This window comes from Lichenostomus cassidix, chromosome 2, assembly GCF_008360975.1.
Source record: "Lichenostomus cassidix isolate B80296 chromosome 2, HeHo_3.0, whole genome shotgun sequence".
Taxonomy (NCBI): domain Eukaryota; kingdom Metazoa; phylum Chordata; class Aves; order Passeriformes; family Meliphagidae; genus Lichenostomus; species Lichenostomus cassidix.
Window position 1 is genome coordinate 146812251 of NC_139482.1, and position 20227 is coordinate 146832477.

Here is a 20227-nt window from a genome sequence, read left to right on the forward strand (position 1 = left end):
CTGTGTGCTCTTATGTGTCTTACAATGCCTTAAAATTATCTGGATCCTCAGTTGAACAGGCTCAGTCCTCTGAGTCATCTTATGGACACAGCCTCGGCCTGGCAAGCTGACCTAGAGAACTGGTTTGGCATTTTATATCACGTTTTTGATTGATTATTTTCTTACTTATATCACTTCCCCTTTCTCACCACTCTCATCTGTCTAACTCCTGACTAACCCTAATTGAGTGGCTGTAATGGATAAGGCTTCAAAACACATAGAGATTTTATTTTAAAATAAATTTAAAATAATGTCTACATTTCATATTAATAGAATTTTCATATTAAAAAGTTAATAAAATTAAAAATGCAAGATGTGTTTGCAATGAATTAGTAGCAGAACAGGCTTTTTTTTTCCTCCAATGCATGTTAACAAGAGCAGGGTTCAAGCACAAGCAAAGGTGGCTCTGGGATCTTTACATCATCAGACATGTGAGAACCTCTGCAAGGTCAGGAAGCATTGCAAGCCCTCTAATAGCAGAGTAAGATCAGCAGGCATGCACCTAAATCTCTCCTTCAGCTTGCAGAAAAATACTGCTACCAAAGTCTAGGCAAAACCCCAAGAGAAACAGAGTCCTGCTCCAAATTGTCCAAATTATAAAAGTCCAACTCAGAACTGTTATATAAAATGTGGTTGTAACACACAGCAAAAGTTACAGAGAAACTGGGTTTGTCTGGGTGAGATGTGCTGAACCCACTCAAGGCCTGTGCTGAGATCATGTCTGGTAAACCAGAGAAGCGTGAGACCTTCGACAGCTCAAGCAAGCAAGAAAGAAATTTGTCAAAATGAAACTCTTACCTAATAGTTTTTATTTCAAAGGATTGATTTTTTTTCCCCTTCTCCCTCTGCTTTTTCTATTAAGTGCAAATAACTGTCAGTTCAGATGGGAATGCTATAGCTATGTCTGTGCCACAGCAATGACAACCACAAAAAACCTCTTTATCCTTTTATTAGAGATACAGGCAAAAAAAAAAAAAAGAAGGAAAAGGTTGAATATTTGCTGCAGGATATTGCAGGCTAAAGGGCCTGATCTCAAAACCCCAAACTTTATTTCCCTGCTACAACATCATCCAGTGAATGTTCTGAGCTATGGCCCTTTTTCTCTGGACCCACTAAATTCCATTTGAATTAACCTGCCAGGTCCCACATATTTATGTGGGAGTTTTCTCCACTGACCAGTGGATACCTCTTGCCATCTCAGACCACCATGACATCTTCTATAACCAGAAGTTCCAACACCTCAGCACAAAGGTGACTTTGACAACTCTTTTTGTGTCCAGCTTGTAGCCAGCAGGATCACACATTTTTCTTGGGGAGCAGTGAAGTTTACCCTCCAGGTTTGATGAAAAAGAAAAAAACCCACACCAAACCCCACAGTTTCATGCTGAAGACATTGAGCTAGGAGCAATCTTTCCTGGGGATATCAGTGAGCTGCAAAAGTAGTAAAACCAGGGATGACATACCAAGGCCATTTAATTCCTGTAACCTATCCATGTACCCTAATGGGCTCAGCAGCCATTTCCATAACTCTTTGGACTGAAATCCCATTACCAGAATTCTGGAGGACCCTTATCTGTGCTACTGGAAGCTTCACACAATTAATGAGGTCTGTAAAAATCACAGACAACTTCTTAAAGGAAAGTTCTGGCAATTCCCACTGAAGCAAAAGGCTCCTAAGCCAGGGAGATAAACAGGGGGCTGAATCTCCTGGGGCACAAGTGTCATTGCTGAGAACACACTGGGCTTGCCTGGCTCAATGCTAATGAAGATGGATTGAGCCAGGAAGGATCCCAACCCAACCAGCCAGAGAAACTGCAAGGTAGCTCTCCATGGAGCCTGGGGTAGAGTCCAGAGCTGCTGTATTGATGCTGATGACAAAAATAAGTGATCTGGCAAAAAAACCTCCAAACAATCATTACACCAGTAATTGGAGATGTGACCTGTCTAATTGACAACTTCACCCATCCTTATACACCTTGTTCCACACTGGTGAGGTGCTCAGGCTTTATACTGAGGACTGAAGGAGTGTGGATTCCTATTTTAGATTTCAAAGCCCTGTCAGCAAAGTCAGGGTCATTTCTTAAAATAGATCAGGCCAGAATCCAGCTCAAGGACACTGCACACAGCCAATGCATTCACTGAGGTAAATGCAAGTCACTGTGAAAACACACAATCATTTTATATTTAGGTGTTGTGAGAGGCTGGGGTCGGCCAAGCTCACATCTTCCCTGGGAACACCTGACCCTGTCCAGTCAGATGTCTTTAGGTCCAGCCCCTCCATCACCCATTCTGCCCAGTCCAAAAGTCTGAACTCCTTCTATTCAGCACTGCCTCATTATTTGGCTGAACTACGTGTTCCTGATGAACCTGGTGGGAAATATGGCACAGGATCAAGTCCATCTTGAGACAGGTGTAAGTGCCTCAGTTTAGCTTGGTTTGCAAAAGCGTTGCAAAGCAAGTGTGAGGAACTTCATACCACAAAGAGCATCATATAGCCTGCTGCTTTGTAATTCCACCACATGAGACATGCAGGACAGAGAGAAAATACATATTTATTTACTTGATGGGAGAGATGCAGCTGACGAACATTTTTGAGTGATAAATTCAGTTCATTTCATCCAAGATCCAAATCCCACTGAAAGGCAAAATATTCAGTGTGCCTTCACTCAGCTCAGCCCAATCCTGCTTTGCATGTGTCATTTGTCCCCTGCCAAAGCCAGTAGGGTTTCCACTGAGAACCCTGGGATGGCTGCCAGGTAATTCTGCTGATCCACAAGCACCCTGTTAGCTCTGATACCCTCGTGGTGGGACTTTGGGAAATGGTGAGCATTTCCCTCTGTGAAAAAACATAGGGACATTTTGGAGACAGGGCTCTCCTTAGGAATCTCCATAGGTTCCTCCATGAGGAGCCCAGAGGACCTGTATATGATCTGCTTCGAGTCCTCTCAGACAGAGCCAAGTGACAGTCAAGGCTACACCCAGAAAGGTGCTGAGGTGCTTAACTCCTATTTGAGGACAAAGGCATCCATGAACTAGTGCAAGATTTAAGTGACTAGAAATGTCTCTTCCAGCAAGATGAGCTACACAAAGGTCTTGGCTTGTACAGGAACAGAACTGGGTGAAGTTAATTCAGGCAATCGAACTGTTGTCCCTGCAGCACCTCTTAGAGGATGAGCTGAACTTGCTGTGCATGATAACCCTAAAAACATACTTGTCACAGTGCACTTTTTGTGTTGTAATAAAGAGACCAAAACCACCTGAGGGGTCTTTATCCCCTCAATAACCAGGGAACAAGGCAAGAAGAGCTGAGACTTTGAAAGGAGGCTAAAGAATTGCTTCTTCACAATTCATTTTTGAATTGCTTCTTCAAAATTCATTTCTGATGCTCAGCTAAGTCTCACCAGATCTGCATTCAGAAGCACCTTGTTTGAAGCAAACCCAGTGATATAAGCACTGGCTCAAATTCTGTATCACTCAGCCACTGTTCACTGGTGCAAAACTGGAGGTCCCAAAATAGGCAGAAACATCCAGGCTAGGATCTCTGCATGATTTTTTTTTCCCAAGTCATACAGTAGGGATAATAATCCTCATCTGCATCTTTGTGAGAGTTAGGAAAGCTACTGAAGACATGAAAAAAGGCTTATGTGCCCCAAAATGTGTTTTCTTCACCTTCTCCAGCTACACTGTTGGTTGAACAAAAGCTATTTCTTCTTTTTACATACTTTGTATAATTGTTGATATCTTAGCAGACCCCTGATGAAAATGAGCATTTGGGTTTCTTCATTCACCAGTGAGAATATAAAATGTCATAAACAAGGAGTCATTCAAGCAACATATACATAAAAAGTAAAAAAAAAAAAAATGCCCACCCATATGAAGAACAAATGGAAAGCTTACCTTTGGACCTGGTGGCCCAGGCAGTCCAAATGCTCCTGGCTGTCCTGGTTCACCCTGCAAGTAACAGCAATATTGCTGGTAAACACAAATCCGTTATATATAAAGGCTGGTATAGCTCAAACCATTCAGTACATGCAGTTAGAAATACTGACAGTCCTGAGTACTGTTATACAGAGATCTGAACGTTTACGGTGTGTTTTTCTCATAAAAATAAAAGCAGAAAGAAACAAAATGAAAACTGAAGCAGCTCTTAATCTGCTCTCAAAACACAACCAAGTAGCAAGAAATGAGTTCCCTAAGTTGTGAACAGCTTGCACTGATTACAGTGTGCAAAGATGGATTCCTTGGAGTCAGCAGAATGCATTTGTTCTTGAATTGTGATATCGCAGTGTATAAACATGTAAGGAATTCTGCAAGTACAAATATGTCACGTCCAATCCCATGCCATGTGTGATGTGATGGAGTTGCATCAGTTCTGGTAGCAATATTAGAAAATTGTCACAACTTTTCCAAAGTAGGAGAAGTGCGGCATGAAGAAAAAATGGGATGTAAGGAAAAGTGCTTTTCTTCTGTGTGCCACTCCTTTTGTGTAAGCCTACCCTCCCCAGATGAAGAATCCTTTCCCAAGCTCCTTCAGACTGCCACAAAGGGACAGTGAATAAGGTGGCAAAGGTCCGCCATGAGTTTGAAGATAATTCTAGGGCATGTTGATCAAGGGGGGAAAGGATGTAAGGCTCTAAAACACACTTCTGTAAGATACTGGAAAATGTGTTTGCAGTTTTGTGTTTCAACTGTAGTCCTCTTACAGACAGTATTTGGTACATTGCATCCTTCCTTGAGCTAACTCTGCACCTCCTCTTCTTCTCTTAATTTTTATCAATGCACAAGTGGAGTTCAGGTCCTTGCTTCTTTGACCAAGACTCCAATATCTCAGCCCACGTTTGCTGTGGAAGTACAAAATGGTTCCATGAACCCCTGCCATCTCCACTAGGTGAGGACTCCTTGCCAGCCATCAAACCCAGGCTCTGCAGCTGCAGCTATTTACCAGCAGCTCCCAAACCACAGGCTGCTCCCTTTCCCTCCTTAATCAATGACAACAGAGCTGCCCCAGAGCCTGCAGTGATCGTTAATCCATAGGACATCTGCCTTGGCTGCAAACATGTGAGGGAGAGTTTTGGGCCTATTAACCTCCTGCCATTTGTTTCTGCTGCTCCTAAAACGGCCACACAAATCCCCCAGACGTGTTCCACTCAAGGCAGATTGATTCCCACTGCCTGCCTTGCACTGAAAAGCAGGATTACATGGGAGGCACAAAAAGGCTTACGGCTTCTCCTTTTGCTCCATCCCTCCCAGGGGGGCCAGGTGAGCCCAGGGAACCCTGTAAACACAACAGAGTTATCATCAGCACAGCATTAACACCCTCTGCAAGTGCAGTGACACGAGTAGTGCATCAAGGCAAGAATAAGGAACAAGGAGAAACATTTCGACATAAACATTTATTATTTACAGTTTCTGGAGGAGCTGCTGCTGACATTAACCCTCTAGGGACGATTGATGAGCTGCTAATGAGGAACTAGGCACTCTTGGCCACTTAACTCATTTAAGAATAAATTAATATAAAAGCTCTGGAGCTAATTAGATACATAACGACTGAGTCATCTTAATATTATATCATCTTCCCTTAGCCTCTCTCGTCAAAATTCCATTGTCTCAAAAAATTACATTTTAATTTTTTTTCCTCCTTGATTATACAGCATCCATCCCAAAGCTCAGAAGCCTCTAGGCAAAGGTAAAATATACATAAGTAGTAAGCCTAAAAGCAAACAGGAAAGAAGCCTTGAAATACTCAAGCATTCCTCAAGAATGACCCTGGCCACTGGAAAGTGAGTCCCAGAGCTGTGAATATGCAGAGGTGTAATAAACAAAAAAAAACAGAAAGCCAAACACCACTTAAATCAAAAATGTTGCCATTTAAAATCTTCCTTTGCACCAGAATGAATGGAACTAAATATGTTGAGATTGGTAGCTCCCCAGCTAACAGGGACTGCAGCAAATGTGAAGAAAAGGCGAGTTTGCTGCCTGCAGCTGGCAATTTAAAGAACAAATGGAGAATGGGAAGACAATAGACAAACAACAAGTCAACATACACAGTGAGGAACTGGCTTAGTATTTTCACTTCTAGGCACTGCAGCATTTTCTTCTTATGTGTGTTATATAAAAAGGCTCAAATGAGAAACAGACACAGGCACTGGAAGATGCCACTGCGGGCTGTGATTGTACAGGACTGGTTTTTGTGTGTTACTTGAAGGGGCATCTTGCTACTTTATGAGGTGGGAAAAGTTTGAATTCCTAAAATTCCTCCTGCAAAACATGGTTAAGGGATTTCTGACAGCTGTGTCCAAAGTAAATACGAGTCAACAGAACTAGCACAGTACTGGATTTTTTTGTTTTGTTTTTTTTTTAAGATGATGACACAGTAAACAGCTAAAGGCCACCACAGTCCAAAAGTTATTTATGTTCTCATATTGAAGAGAGACTAGGGTTTCTGTGTGTATTAGCACTGAGTTCCTGTTCTGTCACACTTACATATTTTGGAGTTTTACAAAGTTTAGACAAAATTCATGCCTTTGAGCTCTTCACACATTTGTCAAATGTGGCTGAGGATCATCAGTAGGTTTAAAAACTTTAAGGTGCACTTTGATCAAAAACAGTGTAACATCAGTCTCCTTTTCCTAGCACCTTGCTTATACAAAATAAAATACAGAAGTAAAACAAAAGACTTAGAGGAGGATTGGTTTTCATTAGACTTCCACAACAGCTTTATAAACTCTTCAGCTTTTCAGAGGATAATTAATAAAGACTTGGACTTACTTTTTCTCCTTTATCCCCTTTCAGACCAGGAAAGCCAGGGAGCCCTTCTTCACCCTACAATACCAATGGAAAAAATACCTCATGTCAAATGCCATATCATTCTGTGGTATAGCTGTGTATTTTAGACAGTGAATTGTCATCTCTTGAGAACTGAGTCCAACTTCTCACCCTTCTTGTAACAATGCTGTGCTCAGTCACCTGAAACTTGCCCATATTTGAACAGGTTCACTTTCAGTTTTCCATTCCAATGCATTCCTGCCCCTCCTTTTCGTAATTACCATCCAGAACCAGTAGTTTTCCAAGAGCAAGATTAGAGACCTACCCTTGCTAAAAAAAAGTATTTGAAGCATAGCAACACTTCCCTGAGAAACCCTCCTGTTTCCACATTCCAAAGCACAAAAACTTGAAGTTCGGCATGGCCAACTTACCTATAATACCATGTTCCCAATGGTGTGGATTGATTTTTTTTTTTTTAAATTTAAATAAATGGCATGGAAATTGACATGGAAAATGTTGGAAAAATTAAACTGTAGGTTTTTTCCTTTATCTTCTCTCGTTAGGATAAAAGACTGAGAGCTTTTTCCTCATCTGCTTTTGTAAAAACTCACGAGCACAGAAAAATCCTTTTGCAAGACCATTAAATTGGCTACAAAGTTGATGCATGTATTTCCAAGTTGCCTGTATATACACTGGGACTATCTACATATGCAGATAAATTCAGGTCAAAGTCTGCCACATGCAATCTTATTTGGGACTTTTTTCTGTATGTCTAGTCTAAGCAGACTTGAATGTATTGCTAGGCCAAGATTCCAGACAACAGACAAGTCAAAATCCAGCCTTATTTATTAATAGGTGTATTTGTCACTTAAAGGTAAATAAAAGATAGTATCTAAAAAGTGTCTGTGCTGTATATGCAAATTAAAGTCTTTATAATCACATTTCTTGTTAACTCAACCTTCATGAAGCACTCCAGAATTTGCAGTGCAGCTGGTGATAAAAATCAGGTCTGCTGTATTCAAATGGCTCACTAATGAGATAGAAAACCCATCAAATAGCAAACATGATTTTTGAGGAAATATTTGCACTCAGAGGTCAATATAACTTGAAGGAACTGCTTTTCCATGGCAAAGTGTGTCACACAGGTAGAAGAGCAATTAGTGTCTTTTCTATGCAAAGCAAAAGGAGTTTTCATAAGGTCCATTAATTAGCTTCTTGCCTTTTTTTTTTTCTCTCCTCTATGAAATAGCAACTGCTTGGTAAAGCTGAACAAATTAGTCTGAGGAGCAGTCAATAAGTTTGAAGCACAGTGCTCATAGAAATATTCATGCAGGACAGGAGAGTGTCCACCAGCTTTTCCAGTTTCTCTGCAAGGAGAAAATTGCACAGAAACAACCTAGACTCTAGAGACAGGTTTAATGTTCCCTGGGGAGTCACCACTGAAAAGGCTACAGGGTGGGAAGAGCTCCTGCCCCTTCTGCTGACTTCCAGGAGAATCCTTAAGGGTTGAAAAGACTTCAAGATCGAGTCCAACCACTAACCCAGCACTGCCACCACTAAAACCTGTCCCCAAGTGCCACATCTACATGCTTTTTCAACACTTCCAAGGACAGTGATTCCTTAACTTCCCTGGGCTGACTGTTCCAATGCTTGACTGCCCTTTCAGTGAAGAATTTTTTATGAGATCCAATCTAAACGTCCCCTGGTACAACTTGAGGCCATTTCACCTTCTCCTGTCGCTGATTACCTGGGAGAAGAGATTGCCACCCTAGCCTGCTAAAACCTCCTTTCAAGTAGATGTAGAGATCAGTAAGGTCTCCCTGAGCCTCCTTTTCTCCAGGCTAAACAACCCCGTTTCCCCAACAGGCTGTTTTGTATCCCTCAGTAAGCAGGAAAACATGTCAGGATAAGGAAGGTTCTGCAGATGTTTGAACCTTAAGAAAAGCACAAGAGGAGATCATGTAGCCTGTTCCCGAAAGCTCACATTCATAGGGACTTCACAGGAGTGAGCAGAGGTAAAAGAAAAGCAGAGAGGCATTGGTGCTGCTGCTCTGCACAGGGTCAAAGAAGTTGTGACAGGCAGGGATGGGAGAGAAACCAATATCTTGCACCCCTAAATTTCCAGCCAGCTGCCAAAACCCAGCTGAGGGTGCAGCTAACTGGAACAGAGTCATGTTGTCACAGCAATTTACTTCATTAACCGACTCTTTTTTTTTTTCCCCCTAACTGGCTGGTTTTGTGAACTGCATTGCAGAACAATCACCTTTTCATTTGTCCACCAGATTTTTTAAATCAGGCAAAATCCCACGTATTGTCCTCAGCATGCTGCTAAGACCTAGGGAAGTCCTGGTGTATCCAAAGGGTATCTGTTCCTTCCCCTTAGCCCCTCCAGTTAGGTCAGTTGGTTTAGAAAAAGAGGTCTTCTCTCTCCCCAGGACATATGGATTGGGGGCATCTTCTGCCACATCTATCCTGGAAATGACTTTTATGGAAAGCTAGAGAAAGACAAAATTGTCCAAGGAAGAAATCACAGGGACCCAAAATAATGTTGCCCAAGAGGAGTTCTGGCTGGGGATATTACAGCTTTGGCAGTTAGGCTCAAGGAAAGGCAGCAGATTTAAAAGAGAACTTTCCTTTTCCCAGTTCATGAGCCTGCTGTCCCTTCCCGAACCACTGGAAAACAGCTACTTGTGTTGTTACCCCCTCTGAGCTGCACAGCCTTTAATCAAACATTTCCACCAAAGTTAGCAAGGGATTAAACATTACCATTAGCTCACAGTTGACAAAATATTTGTCAAAAGAGCCTGGATTTGCCAAGTCTGTTCCAAAGAAAGCAGAAGAGTTTTCTTGCACTGTGGCAGTGAAGTGTAAGGGGAGGACAGGCAGTACTGCAAGCACTGAAGTCATGTACTGCCGTGGGCTGTGAGGATACAGAGATTACTCAGCACACAGCTACATATTTCTACAAATGCCAATTTCTGCTTTTCAATACTTGTTCTATGGTTATTTACTTGAATTACAACCATCGCTCATTTGTTCCCTGCTTGGGTCACTGCTGGACACAGTATGAATAAACATTAAATGACAACCACTATGCTTCAAAGCTCCATTTGAAATTGCAAGCAATGTGTAAATATAAGAAAGAAATAGCAGAGGCAGAGAGCACAGGGCAGTAGAATAGCAGCCAAGCTGACACAGTCCACAAATACTCTGGGCTGAACCACACTGGGAGAACAGGTAGGCTCTGGCAGCTGGCACTGAGCCCTGTGGGGAACAAAAGTCCATCACATTCTTTGCACAAAGGCCAAACCTGGTTGTGCCACTGAGAGGGATTAAAATTACCCTGTATTCCCACAGACTGGCTGCACTCCCAGCTTCAACACAGTGGGAATCTGGTGGTGAGAGGTAAACCACACTTCGCTGTTTATGCCATGCGCTGCTATTGTCACCCACCTATTTTGTGAATATCTGAAATTCAAAGGCTGTTCTTTGTTGGAGAAGCATCAGGACAAGAATAGGAAGGTAACAAGGACCAGGGAAATGAGAAACACCAGGAAAAGAAGAGGCTACTGATAAAGAGGTGACGAGCGGCGCGAGGGAACTTATGGCAGTCTCAATGTGAGATATAAAGCAAGCTCCATTTTATTTCATCAAAGGAGAAACTTATATACTGTTACAGATGTTACTAATTATAGTTACACACGTATCTGCAGTCTGTTCTCACATAATCAGGATTTTTCCTGGTGACTCCCTTATTCTTTTCTCATAACACTTCTGACTCCCTATCTTTTCTCATAACATTTTTTTCACAGCCTAGAAACACACAGCTGTGTTCCCAGGTTTTAGCTTCTCATGACACTTTACTAGGATTTTTACTGAGGCCTGCCTATGCTGAGGCTTTGCTCAGGCCTGCTCAACTAACACAAATTTTGCTGGAAAACTGTGTTTTCCAACAAAGAGGGAAACAGACTAGAGCTTCTAAGGCATCTTCCCTTAGGCTTAGCTTACATTTTCTCAGATAGTTTTACACTTCAGATGGGATGATCTTTTGCTTTTTCAGTCATTAGTTTTGTGGAGATAAGTTGAATGTGTAGGTAGTGGTACCTGAGAGGTATTTTGCAGTAATAAATAAGTTTGGCTTAGGAAGTTCTTAAAAAATGAAATATTGCAAGCTCTGAGGATGCAGCACTAGAAAAGTCACTCTGAAAACTCCACCCTTCATTCCTCAAAGAGCTGATAGCAATTCTGCAAGAAAATTAGGAAGGTTTTCTGAGCCATACTAAAACAAAAAGTTTAAGCAGTATTCAATAAAAAGGATAGAATTTTGTGCTTCTTTGTATTTGCTTTTAAATGGAAGCATTCATAGCCACACGGTGGATACAAAGGAAGGGGAAAACACTACCCCATAGATTCACCTGAACACTATGTTTATGGTCTGTGACTGAATTATATCCACATTTTTCATGGTGTAACCCCACCAGCAGCCAAGCCCTACACAGCCACTCACTCTCCCACCAGCAGGAGTGGGGAGAGAATCAAAAGGCTAAAAACTGGAAAACTCATGGGTTGAGATAAAGATAGTTTACACAAGCAAAGCAAACCAAGGAATTAATTCCCTGCTTCCCATGGGCAGGCAGGTGTTCAGCCATCTCCAGGAGAGCAAGAGCCCATCACAGGTAATGGTGACTTGGGAAGACCAACACCATCACTCCAAATGTCCCCCCTTCCTCCTTGTTCCCCCCACTTAATATACTGAGCACGATGTCACATGGTCTGCAATATCCCTTTGGTCAGTTGGGGTCACCTGTCCTGGCTGTGGCTCTTCCCAAGCTCCCCTGCACCCCCAGCATGGCTGTATGAAAAGCAGAAAAGGCCTTGGCTCTGTGTAAGCCCTTCTCAGCAATAACAAAAACATCTCTGTATTATCAACACAAATCCAAAACACAGCCCCATACCAGCCCCTGTGAAGAGAATTAACTCTGCCCCAGCACAAAACCAGCACAGACCCATGTCGGTCCTAATAGGTTTGAGTGGAGATAACGATGAAATTACAGAGAAAATAACCTTAATTGCTAGATGATACATTTCATCAGAGTGGGAAAAACTACTGCACAGATTTTGCCATATCCAGCCTCATAACAATTTTTTCTGAAGAGACCTAAAACAGAGAAAGAAGGAATCTGCAGGTATAAGGAAAGATGCAGAGATAGAACAATTCAGTACTACCTGATCCTAGAGAGACATCAGAAACACATAAAGAAAAAATTCCTCAGTGATGTTTTTAAGCAATCCACTCAAATTTAAATGTTTTTCTTTCCTCCATTTACAGCTCCTCAAGCAGCTGCCAAGTTTACAAATATTTCTTCTAACTTGAGAACAGCTGTGGCTTATAATCACATATTTTATTTGAAACTCTGGTTTGTGGCCTACATTAATGAAAATAGAGCAAACTAAACAAAAAAAAAATCGGGAAAATCAGTCCAAAACACATGGCTAGATTCTCATTTGCCTGTCAAATTCAAATAAATCACTGGACTTTTCCTTCAGCATACAGAGCAGATGACAGAAGACAGATCATTCTAAGGTCAATTCCATACATCTTATTTATTTTATCTTCCAAATTGGTCTACATCTCACATAAAAGTGCCACTTTTCTAATCCTTGTATGAAATGAAAATTTCTAACCCTGTCACAAAATGTCAATGGAAGTGTCATTGGGAGACTTGCAGAAAATCTGCCAAGCAGAACCCCATGAACCACACGCTCAGCATTTTGGCAGCTGCACAAACTGGGGGGTCTAGAGCCAAGGTAGGAGACAAAATAGCAAGATCTGAAGAGAAACAGAACAGTTGGGCAAGATGAAATGAAAACAGAAGTAAAATCGAGCTGTGCAGTGGTGGCACTTCACCATTAACACACCCCTCTCTCCTTTGTTAATTAACTTCACAGCATCCCTGTGAAATGAGAAGGGAGTTACAGAAACTGCAATATTGCTGTCACCTCATGAGGGTGATGAGCAAGAGGTAGAGTGAAGCACAGGACAGACAGAAGGTCCCAGAGTGTGGGGCAAAGACAGAAACTCACTCCAGATTTCCTGTGTCCTAGGTCAGTGCCTAAACTATAAATTTATTCTTTCTCCTGGCTCTTTGGTCTGCATATACCTTGGCAGCCTGATGTTTATGAAGAATAAATGAGAAGATGATGGGTAACTTGATGGTCCTACTGCTGATCCATGGTTACACACTGAACTGTCCCCAGTGTTTGATGAGCCATGTGAAGTGAGAGGACAGAAGAGATGTCACCAGCTGAGTGAGGTCCTCAGTTTCAAATGTCTTAGAACACTTCCAAGAGACCTCATGGGCTGGAAGAATGCAATATCTTTCTTTTCAGGGTTTTTCCTTTGAAGGGAACCAATCAATGACAAAATAAATATTTTATTGAAATGTACTGTAAATTTTGAGGTGGGTTTTTTTGTGTTTTTTCTTTTAGAAAGTAAAGGCAAAGACAAAGGTTTCATTAAAAGCCAGGGATGCTCTGCAGATCAACTGAGAGGTAGAGCTGCAGTGGATATATGTCACCTAGCTCCATTTTCAAAAGCTGCTGACCAGACAGGCAGCACAAATGACTGCCATTCTCCAGTGCCCAGATGCAGGATTCTATTAGCTTAATGATGCTAAAACCCTATTAATATCTTGGCAAATTTGACACCAAAGCTGGCCTAATCTTCTGCTTCCACATAAAATAAAAAATTCATCTCAACTTGGACTTCGCTGCAGTAAAGAATAAGAAAGAAATGAAGAAAATATTCTCTTCTGGGTCTCTGTATTATGTTCTGATTTAATAAACAGAGTGGTAATGTGGACATGGTACACAGGGATCAATAGAAGTCATAGGTTCTGAAGGACTATCAGGAGATCCAGCCCTGAGCAAACAACTGTTTAAATGATAACTATTGGCATTTTTTGTATTTCAAATGTATTAAAGATTTTATTTAATCCATTACATAGAAATCAATTGTCTCCATAAGGTACTTTCCCAGAAGAGATTCAGGGAACCATGTTTTCAAAAGGTCTCTGAACCCTTGAATCTGATAATGAATATCAAGCACCCCACCCACCACGAGACCAGAAGGGTCCTTCTGACCCTCCATCCTATGATCACCATTTTTCCAATGAGAATAGCTGCATAATTTTTCGGAGATTCCAACAGATACCTTTCTCTCAAGAAATCTGATACTCCAAATTTTCATTAAAATAGGTAAAGCAACAGCTGGGTTTGTAGTTGATTTGACATTTGGTCAGCTGTAAGTTTGGTACTGCAGGAGGAAAGATTCATCAGACCTCATTCATGTGGCACAGCTCTACACTAACCAGGGGCGGTGTAGAGCTCAGAATAACACAGAAACAACCTAAAGACTTCCAAGCTGTCAGAATCTTGTCCATCACCTTCACATTATCTCCCTCCCCACCACGACACTTCTTCACTCCCTACACAGGTGATTGCTGAGAGACTGGGGTGGTCAGACACCTCTGACAGCTCCTGAAATGCTGCTTCATATCCAACCCAGGCTGAGCCAAGTGGAGAATGTCGCTAAAGAAAGCACCTCTGTAGCAGAGAGCACAGGAGAGTTCAAGAGGAAGCCCTTCTGTTTGAAATACTTCTGTTCAGCAGCTAGAGTTGCTCAATCAATTGCTGAAACATTCAAATTAAGAAATAGTCAAGAGTTTGCGGAGCTATTTATGATTGCACATAATGAATAGGAGGTAAAATATAATTGGAAACAATTGGTAGCATAATCCCACAGCACAGAGGAATAACCTGACAAATAAACTGGCCTACAATGAGTTGGATTTGCAGAAGTAGGACTAATAGATCCCAAAAGTCCATTTTTTCTTGTTTGCATGGTTGGGACAAGAGAATCTTCAATTATAGGTACATTTATAAGAAACCTTAAGATACAAAAAACATAACTATGCTCCAAAAACTTCTTTGTTCTGAAGCACAAGTTGATGCTCTTTGCCAGCACCTGACACTGCTCAGAACCAGAAAAACATCTTGTCAAGTGCTAGAGGGAAGTGTTCATTGAAACAGAAAAATATCCCAGTCTTGTATCATGGCATTGATGAATTAAAGTCATTATATCTAGAAAAAGTACACAGAAAATGTTTCTGGTCTTGTGGATGATTTGACACATATTGGTTGATATTTTTTCTCGCAAGAATAATCTATAAATTCAATTTTCTCTACTTCTGGGAAGTTTCTGATGCTTCAGATCTCCACATACCCCTCAAAAACTCCAGTAGCTCCAAGAGGAGCACTTTAGGGTGGAGGAGTAATGTGTCAGAGCGCTCCAAACTCTGCTGTTGATCTGCTCTTAATCCTCTTCTGCTACTGATATTCCACATTCACACCTTAGTCTATCTTCTGGCACCTCACTGAAATATGTATAAAGCTTTTCCTCAGGATTAACTGCATCATCTAGTCCATGCTTCCTCCCCTCCTTGCAGAGTCCCTTCCTTTAACTCTCTCCCCGTTGGGTAAATTTGCCGAATCACTGATCATTCTTCTCATTGCTCTTTGCAAGAACATCTCTCCACGCCTCTCTTTAAATGTCACACCCAAATTGGAGAGAACATCTGCCTAAAGTCTTATCACCACCTACTTATAACTTGCAGTGATACACTGCTGTTCACTGCCAAACACACCTGAGGCTGCTCAGTCAAGTATTTGCCAAAGCTATAAATCTCTTTGATCCAGCCAGAAACAGGGGTTGGAACCAGATGATCTTTAAGGTCCTTCCAACCCAAACTATTATATTATTTTATGGTATTTCTTTATAAAGTGATGCTGCTCCCCAGGCCTTTTTCATCTCAGAGGTCATGACAAAGGTCATGATCCTTCTTCCCATTTTACTTCGACACTGAGGTACAAGAAGGGGAAAAGATCTCCTTTGGAGCCAGTGACAAGGACAGAAATAAAAATAGAGTCTCCAGAGACCCAAACCTACTCACAATACCAAATGTATCAGATATCCTTGAAATAACAACTACTAAGAGTCCACACACTGCTTCACAGGAAAGCAAACATTTGCTGTGAAAAAAAACCCTCACATTTGCATCAACTGGCACTTAGTACTATGTGTACATTCATTACTCAGCAGGGTCTGAGACCCAAAACACCATCGTCCTGTCAGTGCCAGAGATAAAAGGCCTTGTGGGCTTTGGGAGACACAAAACCTCAAGGTAATGCTTAAGAAAAGGGGTGAGAGACCCAGGGGAGGAAATTAAAGGTGTCCAGAGTTGCACTTGGGCAAGTTAAGAACAGCATAAAATCCAGTGCTGCCCTGTCTTAGCTTCCCTCAGCAGCATCTTCAGAGAATCCATGAACAAGGCAGCTGCACCAAGCCAAGAACAGCCTAGCAACAGCTTTGAGCAGTGGAAAGGGGAAAATCTCTTCTTAACTGGATAGATTAACTAGCAGGTAGAGGGGCAGGGAATGCTCAGGATACCTTTGGTAGAACATAGTGATTGCAACTTACTTCGTGTAAAGCCTCAGCTCTGTGTGATTCATTAGGCTGTGAGCTGCACTCCAGAGGGTGTGCTCCACACTGCTGGGAAAGGTCTTTTATTTTCCACCCAACAGGCAGATAATCCATACCTATCCACTGCAATATCACTCTCAGGAGCATCCCACATTCCAACAAGATTTATCAATTACAGAATCAAGATAATCTTTCTCCCCCTCCTCCCCCAGTTTATTTTCAGAAGAAGCATGAAGCTGGCAAATCTCTCTCACATGCTTCCTTTCCCTACTGCCAGTGGATCTTGGCAGAGAAATCCTCCGAAGAAACAAGTGCTGGAGATTTTGCAAACTTCTGGCTGCCAGTAGATGTCATTGCATACCAGCAATGCACCTGCCAGCCAGGAGCCACTGCTGAAAAGAAATACATGTTTTCTAAGTTTATGAAAGGAAAAAAAAAAAAAAGAACCAAGTTACTAGTATTCTTACACTGCTGAGAATTAAACTGTCACAATCACAGTAAGTATGTGAGCCGAATTCGAGTTGCTTATTGCAATCTGCAGCTGTTATTCTGGGTCACAGAAACCCACAGAATTTATCTAAAACCCTCTAATTATGGTTAAGAAAAAGAACTGCATCAAACCATGGTTATTTAGCTGTGCAGAATGTGCTTTAAGTACAGCTAAGTGGACACAAAAATACTCAGCATGCAGACCAAAATTGGCCACATACACAAGAGGATTCAGAACATATTAAGGCATATAGTAACATTAGTAGACCTCACCTTTTAATAAGAGATTCTGAAAAGAAATCACAGATGTGAACAACTCCAGTGAACTGCATGACAGCCTTATGAAGTAGATGAGGTATTATAATACAGATGTTTAAGTGGTGGACTGAGAGGTTAAGTGCTGAGTGACCTTAACCAGATAAAGTCAGTAGCTAAGAATAGTTCCTGAGAGAGATGATTCCCAGCACACAAAAAAAAATTTACCAAAAACCCAAAGCAAACCAAAAACATATATAAAAAAGCCCTGCAGATTGTGCTTTCACTTTTATTGCCAGGTCAGTTTTAGCTACACTCACATTACTTTTTATTCTGCAATAAAATAAGAAGAACTGAGCACTTAGAACATTAAAACACAACCCTGAGGAGGCAAAGTTTCCATAGCCACTGTCTCCAAGGAACATCAGTGACAGGGCATTGGGGTTTTGTTTTGTCTTCAAATTTCAACTCAATATTATCTCTAAACTTGGAGATGTTTTCCCATTTTGTTACCATCAAGATGTGCTCACTGAAGGAGCCAGCAGGGATGCTGATGCACCAAGGCTCCTGCAGCCTGCTTCTGGCTTAGTCTCTCAGGAGGGACCTTTCAGCTCACAGTCATGAGTAAACTGGGTGGCATTTATGATTTGGGGACTTGGTGACGCTACCTGAACACCACAGCAGCCCGAGCAAGGTCTGTAACCTGACTGGAGCATCTTCCCTGCTCTGGGCTCATGGTTTCAGCAGTGAAAAGGACACACATGTCATCTCTTGGAGTGATAATTAGTTTTATTTGGAAGTTTCAGTAATAAGGACTATTTCTTGGTTCATGTAAGCTCAGGCCCCACATCATTTAAGAGCCCAGAGAACACATCCTGCTATTAGAAGTTCAGCTGGTTGCTCCCCCTCCTTTGTACCGAAGCTGTTTTCAAGCTCTCACCTCTGGCCCTTGGGTCTAAAATATCACTGTCAGCCTGAGCCTTACCTGCAAGCAAATCACACACACCATCCTTCTGGTCCCAAAACGCATCCCTTAAAAATACACAGATGAAAGCTCTCCTTCACCCTCCAACCAGCCTGCAGCATCAGACTCCAGCTATGCCTGCAGCACGTTTTGCAGGCAGAACTGCACTCATTTCCTTGTGTCCCAAGTTGCTGGATGCTGGCCAGCCCTGATCTAAAGGCACAGCGCTCATGTTAATTTGGTAAGTCCTGCTGGCAGCACAGCACAGGGGTAAAAAAGCAACAGGGCTTTCAGGTCAGGCCTTTCGTATATTCAGCTGCCTCAGGGCAGACAGAGAGCACAGGGCTCGGTGTGGAGAGTCTGTATCTGACAGAGTGGATTTCCACAGCTTTTCCAGAAGCCCTAGAAGTGGCAATAACTCCAGTTTGGAAGAGAAGGGAAGGGGAAGCAAAGCCTTTGTTCAAAGGATCTACCAGGCAAGATATACAAACCTGGAGGGAAAGAGGTTCTTCAACTTAATTTTAGAGGAATGAAGGGTAGCTGCTTTGCCCAAGGTCAGCAAGCCCATTAGAGCCAAGTTTCAGGTCTGGATGTCCTACAGTCTAGCCCAGAGCCTTAACTATCTGCCTGCTTTTGTTTTCTATGCTTGGTCTTGCAGTCACTGCATCTCTAATAAGCCAAGCCACTTCAGAGATTTTATTCTCCTTAGAAATCCTATAATAATACTTCTGCATTTTTATCAGAGAGAGTCATTACCATGAAAAAAAAATTGCTAGGAGAATATAGACTTAATCTACTAAAGTTGTTTGTCATATTCATTGCTGCCTGTGTGATTATTAGCATGACGGGAAACAGATAATGCACAAAAGGAAAGCTTGGATACTCTTGGAAACTCATTAGTGAGGGAAGTCCCAGTGCAAAACATATTGAGACCTTCATCCACCACCTCTGCCGAAAGTGGGTGTTCATAGTTAGAGTTTTTTCCTCTGACAGATTGTTTTTTTGTGGAAAAACCATGGTAGTGATCACTAGATCCAGTTTCATATCACCATTCTTGTGTTTTCTACTCTTCTTCAACAGGTGTGGATAGCGTTGGCCCAAGCCTTGAACAGACTACAGAAATTTCTGTCCCTTTCTGGGCCATGAGGGTGTTAAGAATATTTAAGAGTTGTACGAAAGTCTAAGAACAGCTACCAGCAGACAAGACAAAGGTTCACTGAGCTCCTGTCTCATCCGTCCCAGTTTTCCTCATAGGAGATTTCTCAAACCTTCTGTCCTGCTGTCACCAATCACTGTTTGCAGAGCCTCACTGACACCCTGAAGCAGAGAATGTCTTTGTACTGACTAGAGGTGTCTCAATACCTGCTGGACTAAAAGCAGCTTCATTTTGTTCATTTTAAATTTGCCATCAGGTAGGCTGATTTGCTTCCCCTTAGGTTTTACAACAGAAGAAAGAGCGAAAAATAATTTCTCACTGATATCTCCATCCCACTCAAAGTCTGACAGATTTTCATCTTACTCTCTCCAAAGTCATTATTTTTCCAAGCACCTTTCTGCCTGCAGAGCCTTCTCACTGCCCTTGGCCTTTGGGATGCTAGGAGAGTGGCTCAGCACCATTGCATAATGCTCTGTACTTTGCAAGACAAAGGGATAAGGTTTTGAAAGCCTCCCAGTTAAATTTTGCACGGAGGCAATGGAAGGGCTGGTCGGTGATGTGAATGGCTGTGCCCCAGGAATGCAGACCTCATGCTCTACAGAATCTCCCTTGTCAGACACAATTCTGTGACTTTGATCAAGTTACTGAAACCCCGTTTTGCTTGAATCATCCTCAAAAATGCTCTCCAGCTGCTCCTGCTGTCTTCACTCCTCTCCTGCCCCTACTCCTCTTGAATCAAGAGATTTGAAGATGTGAGTTATAACCATTCTAGGATCAGGCCATCTGGTTTAGCAGATATCCACTTGAATAACCTCCAGAATAAAGCTAAAACATTCCCTTTCATGCTGATGACGTTACAGAATCGGATATTTACCCATGTATAATAATCAGTTCAGCAACAGAAGTGTTTGCAAAAGTGAATGAATACATAGTAAAGGGACACAGATTTATGAGAAGAAATATGACAGACTACATGTAATGTGAAAGGATTAAGAATGCCAAGGGCTGGAAGATGACA

The 20227-nt window shown here is 41.9% G+C and overlaps 1 protein-coding gene across 1 annotated transcript in view; it reads right to left on the reverse strand.

Moving 5' to 3' along the window:
- COL22A1 (collagen type XXII alpha 1 chain) overlaps positions 1 to 20227 on the reverse strand; it is a 221667-nt gene that overhangs the window by 100877 nt on the left and 100563 nt on the right. Inside the window, exons 13-15 of the mRNA XM_085053637.1 lie at positions 6808 to 6861; positions 5261 to 5314; positions 3937 to 3990 (exon numbers count right to left, since the gene is read on the reverse strand). Of these exons, the coding sequence (XP_084909763.1) occupies positions 3937 to 3990; positions 5261 to 5314; positions 6808 to 6861 (162 nt within the window). The remainder of the gene's footprint in view (positions 1 to 3936; positions 3991 to 5260; positions 5315 to 6807; positions 6862 to 20227) is intronic.